We start from the raw sequence: 12,561 nt of genomic DNA, 5'->3' as shown, positions 1-12,561 counted from the left end.
CAATGGCCCTTCTGTCCCAATTATTTTGAGCATAACTACCTATTCATGAGAATGACAACAAAGAAATTGACCCTTGTCGTGTAAGAAGGTTACAGAAGACTTTAAGAAGTTCAGAGGTTTAATAAATGATTTACTAGTGGAGGTATTTCTCTGCTGCTTTGGGGATGGGAGTGGTAGGGGTGAGGGGGGAAGTGAGAGACTGAAGAAATGAGGAGGAAAAATAGCTGTGCTTGAAAAGAACAAATTTAACAGATGAAGAGCAAGAAGAAACAGATGGCTGGAGTGTTTGGTATTGAAGGTTATTGTGGTTGCGTGATTGATTGATGACATAATCCAGTTGAGAGATTAAGACCTACTGCATACCAGGCACCAGGCCAAGTGCTTTAAATGCAGTATCTCAGTCAGTCCTCACAAGTACCCTGTGAGGTGGTGGGGTGAGGGGGCTGTTAGTAAACCTGCTTAGTAGCTAAGAAGACTAAGACTCAAACTAACTTGAGTCACCAGCCAAACGTTTGTCTAAAAACTTTGACTCAAAAATGACAGAGCTGGAACTCAGATTCCCGTCTGTTGCACTCTAAAAATTGTGCCCTCAAGTACTCTGCATCTTGCTTGAGACAGTGTTAGTAAATGTTCAACAGCTGTTTGCTAAATTAATGAATAAACATCCATAAATTATTTAAAAAAAAAAAAGATTTTGGGAAAAAATGCCCCCAACCGTGAGCCCTGGCTTCCTTGATAGCTCAGTTGGTAAAGAATCCACCTGCATGTAGAACTACTGTCCTATACATTTCCAAGCTTCTGCTGTTCTGAAAGAACTTGCAGTTTTCATTGGAATCCTCTTATTATCCGTAGGACATTGCTAGTGGGTTTCAAGTGTCCTTATAGAAAGTACAGCAAGAGGGACTTCCTTGCTGGTCTGGTGGCTAAGATTCCACTCTCCCAGTGTATGCCACAACTAAGAGTTTACATGCCACAACTAGAGATTCCACATGTCACAGCAAAGATCGAAGATCCTGTGTGCCGCAGCTAATACTGGTGCAGCCTAATAAATATATTAATTTTTTTTTTAAGTGATGGCAAGAAAAGTTTTCATGGGTGAGGGGTGGAGAGGTGGTGTTGGTTACATTGGGTTTCATGGGACTATGGGTCAGTCACGGTGAAGAATTGACCCTCCAAGTCTGAATCTCTGGAAAGAGGTCTGAGCTGGAGATAGAGAATTGAGAGTCATCAGGAGTGTGGTACCCTGATGGATAGAAGTGAAAAGAGGGCTTCCCTGGTGATACAGTGGATGAGAGTCTGCTTGCCAGTGCAGGGAACCTGGGTTCAGTCCCTGGTCTGGGAAGATTCCACATGCTGTTGAACATCTAAACCCATATGCCACAACTACTGAGCCTGTGCTCTAAAGCCCAAAGCTGCAGCTGCTGAGCCCACGTGCCGCAACTGCTGAGCCTGTGTGCTGCCGCCACTGAAGCCTGTGCACCTAGAGCCTGTGCTGTGCAACAAGAGAAGCCCGCACTGCGACTAGAGAGTAACTCGCAAGAGAAGCCCACACACTGCGACTAGAGAGTAACTCACACTCTCTGCAACTAGAGAAAGCCGGTGCACAGCAACGAAGACCCAGTGCAACCAAAAATAAATAAATAAATTTTTTTTAAGTGAAAAAAGAGGAGGAAGAACAGGACTTTCAGGGAATGCCAGCATTCAAAGGATGAGCAGAGAGAGTGAAGGGAAGGGAGAGAGAGAATGTTGAACAGGAAAGAGGATTATCACAAAAACCAAGAAAGGACAAAGTGTCAAGAAAGGTGTCAGAAATTACAGAAAGGTCTGATACAGTGAAGTGTGCAATATATGCTTTTGATTTAACAATAAAATAAAAAGTGACTGATTTTGGTAAAAAGCAACTTGAGGAGGATCGAGCAGCTTCGAGGTAAAAGCGAAATTACAGCTGATTGGTCTGGAGGCGTGAATAGGCCGTTTCCCAGGCTCCCCTCCCTGCCAGGAGCCGCTGATAGACTAACATGCCTTTGGCTCTGCTTGCTGTGTATTTGATGCTGTGCTTCTGTTAATGCAGCCCGAGTCACTTGTTTGTTTCCTCTGCTTTAGCAGCCACTTCACGCTGATTAACTAATTAACTAATTAAACTTTGAAGAATTTTTCACACCTGCTTTTGTTGAGCTTTGTCATTCCCTAGTTCTGTCTTTGTGTGATTGAAGTTTTAGGCCCAGTTGCCTACTCTCAGATATTTATATGAAGTGTTAAATTCAGCCCATTGTCATGGTTTTTCTAGGTCTCATTTATGGATTCTAGTTTTGTCATTTGAAATAACCCATTTTATTGTTTCTTGTGTTTTTGTTTTCTGTGGTTTTTTTCTCCTAGTATAAAACAAGCAAAGAAGGGAGTGTAATGGGAGTTACAGTGTCCCGCCTTGCAATGCTGTCTCACTGCCAAGCTCTGTCCCAGGCCTGCAATTATTCTGAAGGTCAGACTTCACCCCGTGACTGGCTGCACTGTGAGCTCAGATCTCTGTGACTGCGAGCCCTCTGCCCGGTGACTGGACTCCAGTTAATGACCGCATTCAGAGGGAAATGTTCTAAGACACATTCTTGGCTCGCTTTTGCTTTCTTCTTTTTCACAAATATGCTGTAATTTAAAGGAACGAAAATTCTGGGCAAACCAAATATGTAAAGAATGATTTCTAGAGTACAGAAATAGAGAGCTAATTAAATCCATGTGTTTATTAGCTGTGGAATGTCAGGTACCTTCCTCTCCCCATGCATATAGAGCTGTCACCAGCTGTAAGTTTGGAGTTAGAATCAAAGAAATTCTGCTACCAAAAAGTACAGATTAAAACACAAAATGTATTCTGGATTGTTGGACTTTAGACGTGTTGATAGATATCGCATAATGATGATTCCCCTTAGAATGTTCTTCACAATATTAATTCTTTTAGTGTTTTATTTATTTTTCATAGAATGAAACAAGTTAATACATGCTCCTTATGGCAGCATTATACAGCCACATTCTTGTTTGGTTAAAAAGTATATATATGTAATAAAATCAATCAAAATATCAAAAGGAGTTGATTGAATTATCATATAGTCATATACTGGGTTATAATCTGAGGTTTCAAAACTCAGGTTCTTAAAGATTGTTTCAGTATATCATTAAGTGGAAACAAATCATATACAGAGCAGTTTATGCCAATTTTGTTGTCAGATATCTATTTCTATACAAGTATATAAGCTTAGAAGCATATGTGCATGCATATAGATACGATATAGATTTATACATATACCACCATTTTTTATTTTCTCTAGGAAGTATAATTTTCTACATATGCTTGTGAAACTTCTGAAACAAACATGTGATCCTTATATAATTTGGAAAAAATTATTATCTCAAAGACAGTGCCTAAGTCAAGGAATTCCAAATTCATTGTGTCATCTGTGACCATGTCACCCTATGATCACTTCCCCAGCCAGTTTGAGGGGACCCTCATGTGATCAGAAGACCCTTAGAGCTTTTAGTGGCTTTTTAAAAGTATAAAGTCGGTTGTTTAATAGAGGCAAGTGACAGAATTTTGCTACTTAAACTAAAGATAATTTCCTTATGTTTTTTTCCTGTTACAGGAGAAACAGTGGTAAATGTTCTAGACTTTAAGAAGGATGCTGGGCTGTGGCACGGCATGTTTGCGGTAAGCTACACGGAATCAAGAGCTTGATTGTACTTATGATTCAGATCATTGTGTGTACTGTGAAACCACAGCATCTCACCGTGTCTGTATGAAATTTAAGCTGCCGAAAGATCAGTAGTATTTTCCAGGGAAATTTAATTTTGTGATACGAATGGTAATTTTTTTTTTAAAGGAGAATGTAATTCTGTTTTTTCTTCATTGTGTGGTTGGTCATACCCTTCATGTAATAGTATGTAGAGGAACTTAGGATCCAAAATTTTTTAAATATCTAATATGATAGCTCAAAGCTTAAAATATTCTATCTGTGACTATATGTTTTTCAAAGAACTCTGTTTGAGTTACCTCTTCTCTTTTCTGAAGAAAAGATTACCTAAATATATCTAGGACTTTGAAGCTATGGTTAATAATACCTAACTTTCTGTTAGACAGAATGCTTGAATGAGTCCATGTTGCAATGAAGGAATATTGTAAACAAGGTAGATCAGTCTCCTTTCCACAGGAGAGGAACAGGTACCATGTGAAGGGAGTTAGAAAAAGGTGACTTCCTCCCAGCTACGGCCTCAATTTTTATGAAAGAGGTAACAGTTGAATTGGACTGAGAAATGAGTAGAATATAGTGATATAGCAGAGAAGGCAATGGCACCCCACTCCAGTACTCTTGCCTGGAAAATCCCATGGACGGAGGAGCCTGGTAGGCTGCAGTCCATGGGGTCGCTAAGAGTTGCACACGGCTGAGTAACTTCACTTTCACTTCTCACTTTCATGCATTGGAGAAGGAAATGGCAACCCACTCCAGTGTTCTTGCCTGGAGAATCCCGGGGACGGGGGAGCCTGGTGGGCTGCCGTCTATGGGGTCACACAGAGTCGGACATGACTGAAGTGACTTAGCAGCAGCAGCATAGTCATATAGAGATTTTTGGGAGGGTGAAAATGGAGGGAGGCATTTCAAGTGGGAAAAGTTTCTTATGGAGCATTTTGATTAGGAGGGAGGAGAGAAGAGACACAGGACCCTCAGGACCTTTGAGAGTATCTTGTCCAACTTCCTCACACATTGCAGGAGACTAAGAAAGAGTAGGAAATGAAGCCCAGGGAAGAAGAGTGTTTCCCTTTTCTCCCAGGATCCCTCAGATTAGTAAAAGCCTTATTCCTTGAGCCATACATGCTTTCTAGCTCTTCTCTGAAGTCCTTCCCTACCCCCCTTTTTTTAAATCAGAATTAAGAAACCCTTGTGAGGAGTTAGGATCTTCTCTCTGTGATACACAGAGCAAGATAGGGACATGTGTGAAGAACTGGTTATAAACACCATTCTTCCCCTGAAATCCAAGTTTGTCACCATAACTAGAAACTTGGGGGAGGGAGGAAAAAGAGGTTTGCAATGGTATTTTGGTGTCTTTGGACCGCTTAGGTGGTGCACACAATGGCCAGTCTCAGTACCAAGGCTGGATCTCTTTGGGGACGGGAGTCCTGGGTGTGTTCGGCAGGAGAGACACCAAATTGCATGACCCTCTCAGATTGTTCAGTTCTATCTACCCAAACACCTAACAGGTCTAGGCAGGATCTCCTGTAAGTGACAGGTAAACTTTGCTTTCCTGCTTTGGAAGACCCAGCCCTTTGTGGTATGTAGTATGTGCTTATGCTTGCATAAGCATGTTGAAGGAAGGCGCTTACAGGGTTGGAGGGCAGTTGGCAGTTGTCTGTTCGGTTTAAAAAGCACACATCCTGTGACTCAGTGGTACAACTTTTCGGTACCTACCCTAGAGAAACACTTGTGCACGTGCTAGGGAAATGAGTATAAATATGTTCCTTGAAACGTTGTTTGTGATTGTAAAAAGTTTGTCAACAATAGGGAAATACCTAAGTAAACTTGGTATAGTCATACTATGAAATACTATGCAGTGGGTTAAAAACATATATAGATCTCATACACTGATAGAGTAGATTTCATTATGTTTCGGGCTTCCCTCATGGCTCAGACGGTAAAGAATCTGCTTGCAATGCAGGAGACGCAGATTTGATCCCTGGGTTGGGAAGATCCCCTGGAGAAGGAAATGACAACCCACTCCAGTATTCTTGCCTAGAGAATCCCATGGACGGAGGAGCCTGGCAGGCTACAGTCCATGGGGTCACAAAGTCAGACACGACTGAGCGACTAACACTTACACAAATATGCATAGATTTAGCTCTAACACAATTTAAGTGAAAAAAAAAGGCAAGTGGCAGATACATGTATAGTATGTTGCCTTTCATGTTAAAAACACTTTTCTATTTCTGTGGGGAAGAATATACATATAGATACCTATAAACATGAATGGAAGGATCCATGGCAGATTCTTAACAGTGATTATCTCTGAGGAGGAGAGGAGGGAATCAGGTTTGAGAATAGGTAGCAAAGGAGGCTTCAACTTTATAGTTAATATTTTAGACTTTTTTCAAAGAGCATTAGTGTTTGAGTATAATATGGTTAAAATTGTTAACAGAGTATCAATTCAGTTTTAAAATGCTAAGTGTGTATTAGATATTGATTACTTTTATCTTTCTTTGCTTTTCAGAATGTAATGAATAAGATGCATACAATTAGTGTACCCTACTCTGTTATGAAGACCTGCCCTCTCTCTTGGGTCCAAAGAGTACATGCTCACAAAGGTAGTTACACATAGCACCTAAGCTTTAATTATGTGACTGTTGGAGATTTCAGGGCTTTTCAAATTGGTCTCGTAGAGACATACTTCTATGCCTTGGAACCTTAACAGATTTTAGAATTTGGTTACTATAAGATTAGATATGCTGTCTCGTTCATCTCAGTTGGTGTCCTTTCTGAAGAACGGAGATGACTGTGTGTGAATCTGAGCCTGAATTAGATTTATTGGATGCTCTGGTGTTCGATCCTTCCTTGGCTTGTGTACGAGGCCCATCTGTAGGTCTCTGTGAGCAAGGTAGTCATGTGTCCGTCAGTCACTGCCGCCTCAGAGCACCTGGCATCATTTCTTTGAGACCTTTCTTATTTTCTCTTAAGTGCAATTCATGATTCCTAAAACAAATGAAAATGTTTTTACTGTAGCTTATTAATATCTACCAGATTTAGCACATGTGTGTTAACTTTACCCCTTTTGCATTTATAGCCAAGGTGGCTCTAGTGAAATGCCGAGACTTGCACTGGGCTATGATGGCTCATCGGGACCAAAGAGATGTGAGCTTGAGTTCCCTCCGGATGTTGATTGTGACGGATGGAGCTAATCCTTGTGAGTATTTCTGGAGTGTCAATCTGGGAATAGCCTTTCCTTTGGTAGGTTGAGGTTTTCGTCCCCTTTCCATAAGCAATTTTTTTGTTTTTAAACATCTGTATTGAGAGAGAATTCACATATCATAAAACTCACCCATTTAGAATACAGTTCAGTGGTTTTAGCATGTTCATAGAGTTATAACACTATCACCACTGACCTGAATTTAGAACATCATCATCCCCAAAAGAAACCTCATACCCATTAGGCGTCATTTCCCATTTCCCATCCTCTGTCCCTTAGCCCCGGGCAACTGCTAATCTACTCCTTGTCTCTATATATTTACCTCTTCTGGACATTTCACATAAATGTAGTCATGCTATATGTGGTTTTTTCTGACCAACTCCTTTCACTTAGCATATTTTCAAGGTCCCTCCATGTTGTAGCCTATGTCTGGACTTTATTCCTTTATACTGCCATAAAATATTCCTTTGTATAGATATATTACATTTCATGTAGTCATTCATCATTTGATGGATCTATAAGCTTTGAAAAGCACTCTGTTCTCACTCACTTAGATCCTTTGTCATGTAACTAAAAAGAGCAATGAGGAAATAACTTACTATAACCAAGTGTCTGGACTTTATATAAATTCCCTGTCAGCAAATCAGAAGAGTTCACAAAAGCTTTTTAGAGACCTTACTGTGTTGCCTCCTTTTCCCAACAAGCACAAACATCCTGAGCCTCCATAGGGTAGACTCAGGTGGAGCATCAGACACTACTGTGTTCTTTGCCATCAGTGAACTTTTGTCAGCAGTCACAGTGATCATTCTGGTATAAAACACAAGCCTGGGACTGACCTTAAAAAGAAACAAGTTAGTGAGTACACGAAAAGGATGGCGCTGAGCCAGAATATTAGTAATGCACAGGCCACAATGGAGCAGTGGCTTCAGGAAGAGTTGCTTACTTCCAAACCAGCTGCCTGTTGCCTGCAGTACACCTCTGCTATTGATTGGGCAGTTCAGTAGGAGCAGCCATATTCCACGCTGTAACTTTAAATAGTGTCAGTGACCTTTCATGGGCTGGACAAGCATTTGTTTGTCCTTGAAACCTGTCAACCACCTCAGAGATGCAGTAAAATACTTGCACAGAATTAATGGCTTGCCAGGTGGCTCAGTGGTAAAGAATCTGCCTGCCAATGCAGAAGACGCAGGAAATGCATTTTCAATCCCTGGGTCAGGAAGATCCCCTGGAGAAGTGAATGGCAACCCACTCCAGTTTTCTTGCCTGGAAAAAATCTCATGGACAGGGTCCTGGTGGGCTACAGTCCATGTGGTCACAAAGAGTTGGGCACGACTGAGCATACACTCACACAAATGATGTACAGATGTGTCAGCTTTCTGTTCTTTACCAGTTTCCTGCAGTAATGAAAATCAGACTTTCAAGCTTTCACATTCATCTGTTTCAACTCCTCAGGGTCTGTGTCATCCTGTGATGCCTTCCTGAGTCTGTTCCAAAGCCATGGTCTGAAACCTGAGGCCATCTGTCCATGTGCTACTTCTGCCGAAGCCATGACTGTCGCAATCCGCAGGTATCGTTCAGAATGTTGGTGCTCTTGATGGATGTTATATCTCTGATCAAACGTGCAGAGTTGACTGGGTGGTGACAAAGGGGTGAGGTCTAATTTTCTGCTTCATAAGCCTGAAAATGAAGATGACTTTGTAAAGCAGTTTGAAGCATCTCATTCATTATTCCTACTATTGCCCTAAGTGTAACTAGGAAACTGAAATTTTATTTCAGCTGTTCTTATCTTCTATTTGTGAATTTAGTTCTTTTTCTCTCTTCAGAATCCTTAGTATCTTAGACAAGAAATGTACTTGATCATAGCTTACACGTGGATACTACCTGTACATGTAGTACACTCAGGCCAATATGTTCTTTTAGTAAAACTATTTATTTATTTATTATTTGGCAGCAGAAGGTCTCAGTTGTGGCAAGTGGAATCTAGTTCCCTGACCAAGGATTGAACCTATGCCCCCTGCATTGGGAGCATGAATCTTAACCACTGGACCACTAGGGAAGTCCTCAAGCCAATATATTCTTAACAACCAATTAAGTTTTACTTTTCCCCCATGCTTTGCAAGTATTGGCAGATTTTTAGTAGAAAAAATGAGGATTTTTGTTTGTGTGGTAGCCAAAGGAAATTTTTCTTTCTTCCATGTTCATACTTTTCTCTTAATAGCTTTTAATTTGACAAATTTGATAAGTTTATTTTGTCTTCAGACCTGGAGTTCCAGGGGCCCCTTTGCCAGGAAGAGCCATTCTCTCCATGAATGGATTGAGCTATGGGGTAATACGGGTCAACACTGAAGATAAAAATTCAGCACTGACTGTTCAGGATGTGGGCCATGTGATGCCTGGGGGTGAGTTCTCAGGAGCGCCATTTGCTTTTCATAAGATGTGTCTTTAGAGATAGCGGAGGCTGATGAAATGCGATCCAAAACCAGGAATCCAAAATTTAATACTTAGACTCTTTGTAAGAGTCTTACCTTCCAGCAGAATTGGGTGATTTAATTGTGAATGTTTCAGTTACAGTTGTTCACATGGGTAGCTAAACACTAGAGTGATACTAAAGTAGTCTGGTTTTCACTATAGTTACCAAGATGTTGGGCCGACAGAAAGTTAGAGTACTCTGCTTCCTGTGTGTTTGAGTTTGATCTGTGTAAGGGTAAATTAATTTAACCCGTTTCTTCAGACTTTGCAGTCATTTTTAATGTCAGTCTTTAAAAGCTTCAGTCTGCATCTATTGTATGTTTTGTTTGCTGAATTTAAAAAATTACCTTCAGGACCAAAAGATGGAAATTTCCGATATACCTATACAGTGTCAGGTCTCTCTTTAACATTCCTGTTTGGTATTCTAACTTAATGCTGCTCAATAATTGGGAAACTTTCCTGGGTTCATTAGGATGAGGCTGTTTTTGTGAAGGTTTTCCAGGCTGTTCCTTGACTGTGTTTTCTGTACCCTAGGGATGATGTGCATTGTGAAACCCGATGGACCTCCTCAACTCTGCAAAACAGATGAAATTGGAGAAATCTGTGTCAGCTCCAGGACAGGAGGCATGATGTACTTTGGGCTTGCTGGGGTGACCAAAAACACATTTGAGGTACTTGATGTTCACGTTGCATGGGGAGAATGTAGGGTCAGCTATGGCCGCTGAGCTGGCTGATGGGAAATAGACCATGTAGCAGTTGGGAGTATGTGCTCCAGAGGCGGGGTGCTCGGGCTCCAGCCCTGAGAGCCACGGCCTAGCCAGCCCTGGGTGAACTGCTTAACCTCTCTGCCTACTTTCCTTCTCTTTAAAATTGAGTAATCATAGTATCTACCCCAGGATTGTTGGTGAGAACCAAATGAGTTAATGTTTATAGAGTGCTTAGACCAGCACCTGGCACGCAGAAAGTGTTCTTGTTTATCTCTTAAAAAGTAAGAGTCCTCACGGAAACACCCTAGTCAGTGTCCCATGGTTTGAGCTTTATAAATTAATTAATTAATTTTGGCTACTCTGGGTCTTCATTGCAGCACATGGGCTTTCTCTACTTGCAGTGCTTGGGTTTTTCATAGTCGTGGCTTCCCTTGTTGCAGAGCATGGGCTCTAGGGTGCGTGGGCTCAGTAGTTGCAACTCCTGGGCTTAGAATGGCATGTAGAATCTTCCCGAACCAGGGATCAAACTCACGTCGCCTTCATTGGCAGGTGGATTCTTAACCACTGGACTACCAGGAAAGTCCTGTAAGCCCCAAGGTTTAATTCTGAGAGTGCAGTGAGAATGGATTCATCTTTCAAGAGTAGACTCAGGTTAGCCAAGCTTGTAAAGACTGATGTATTAAGGCAAATGTGCTCCAATAAAAATTAATTACAAAAAAATAGATGGATGTAAATTGGAATGCCAGCTTCCTAATGAAAAATGAAAACCTGGTCTGTCACAGGGGCAGATTGCTCTGATTATTCAGTCTTTCAGTGAGAGAAATATTTATTGAGTGCCTTCTGCGTGTCTGGCACCATTTTCCATGCTTGTGGTACGTCAGGAAAAACCCAAAACTCCTCAAATAGCTCATTTTTCAGTGAAACTAGCGCATCATTTTTCTGCAGGCAGTTCTGCATGTGAAGCCAAATTGTAATGAAAGTCTGCCTGGTGAGCCTGGAAATCAGAACAGGCATGATTAATTGTCTGTATTTCCTAACTGGGATTAACCTGCCTCAGGCTTCCTTTTAGGGAACAGAGAACTCCAGTTTGTGGGCCATGTTCCCTTCACATTAAACAGGGTTTATATGACCACTGCCGGTTTTCAGTTCTTTTAGCTTCCCCTTTGGGCTTCCTTGATGGCTCAGATGGTAAAGAATCCACCTGCAATGCAGGAGACTCAGGTTCGATCCCTGGGTCAGGAAGATCCTCTGGAGAAGGGAATGGCAACCCACTCCAGTATTCTTGCCTGGAGAATTCCATAGACCGAGGAGCCTGACAGGGTACTGTCCATGGGGTTGCAAAGAGTCAGACACGGCTGAGCGACTAACACTTTCACTTTGCTGTTAATCCAGACAAGTGGTTCTTAGTCTCACTATGGTATGGCACATCTGTCTGCCATCCCATATAAAAATCAGCACATGTAATTATGTAATAATAGGTGTAAATGGCAGGAGAATCTTATCTTTATGTGTGGTGTGGTGGCTGAAAAAGGTTCCATCATCTATGTTTACACAGCCTAAAATGATATGATAGAAATTATTAAATATTTAAAAATTGTTTTAAGTAATTTATTACTAAATTAAACTTAATACCATCTTTTATTACCATCATCATCATCATCACTACTACATTCTTGGCTTACCTTCAAAAGTTGTGACCACAACAACAACAACAAAAGAAAACAAAGCAAAAAACAAGTTGTGACCAATTCATAAACTCTTAAAGCACATGTTCACTGCCATTCTCTTGGCTTATTTTCACAGGCGACTATCTTTGCTAAGGGTATATACATTTTACTAATTCCAATCTCACCTTATTTCTCTCTTAAGTGCTTGGACTACATATGTTTCCATCTGAGTTTTTCTTCATTGCACTAAATAAGATTCTCAAGCAGTGTTTGAAGTTACTAATAATATTTTAATATGTTCCCCTATGAGGGCAAGTGCCTAGCCAAAATTCTCAGATTTAATACTAAGCTTCTAGGTCCATAGTGATGAAGAAATTTTGAAATCTGCAGTAGGAATTTAATGACAGTGAAGTGGAATAAAAATCCTAACCAAAAAAGAAGAAAACTATTGCATTGATTTTGCAGATTAAAATTTTTCTAATATTTTTCTTACTGCATTTTTACATTTAAACCCTATGAGAATTTTCTAGTGTGGTTAATACTTCACTAGAAAAAGATCTAAAAATGGCTGGTTAGAAGATAAAAGTGAGTTTTAAAAATAAACTACTGGTAGGGAATTCCCTGCTGGTCCAGTGGTTAGGACACCTCTCTTTCACTGTGGAGAGCCGGATTCAACTCCTAGTTGGGGAATTAAGCTCTTGGTGTGACCAAGGAAAAAAAGCTTTGGTGAGAAAAACTTTGTAACACATATGAATACAAATAACTAATTTTCCATTGTCATC

At 40.7% G+C, this 12,561-nt stretch overlaps 1 protein-coding gene across 3 annotated transcripts in view; it reads left to right on the top strand.

Annotated features, from left to right (window-relative positions):
* The window catches only part of DIP2B (disco interacting protein 2 homolog B), a 229,478-nt gene that overhangs the window by 175,866 nt on the left and 41,051 nt on the right, over window positions 1–12,561 (top strand). For all 3 annotated transcript variants that reach the window (NM_001192309.1, XM_005206290.5, XM_005206289.5), the window contains 7 exons: window positions 2,377–2,479; window positions 3,630–3,694; window positions 6,244–6,337; window positions 6,814–6,933; window positions 8,389–8,503; window positions 9,196–9,335; window positions 9,940–10,076. In NM_001192309.1, coding sequence (NP_001179238.1) covers window positions 2,377–2,479; window positions 3,630–3,694; window positions 6,244–6,337; window positions 6,814–6,933; window positions 8,389–8,503; window positions 9,196–9,335; window positions 9,940–10,076 — 774 coding nt within the window. The remainder of the gene's footprint in view (window positions 1–2,376; window positions 2,480–3,629; window positions 3,695–6,243; window positions 6,338–6,813; window positions 6,934–8,388; window positions 8,504–9,195; window positions 9,336–9,939; window positions 10,077–12,561) is intronic.

This window comes from Bos taurus, chromosome 5 (assembly GCF_002263795.3).
Source record: "Bos taurus isolate L1 Dominette 01449 registration number 42190680 breed Hereford chromosome 5, ARS-UCD2.0, whole genome shotgun sequence".
Taxonomy (NCBI): Eukaryota; Metazoa; Chordata; class Mammalia; order Artiodactyla; family Bovidae; genus Bos; species Bos taurus.
This window is presented reverse-complemented; position numbering and strand designations above follow the sequence as displayed.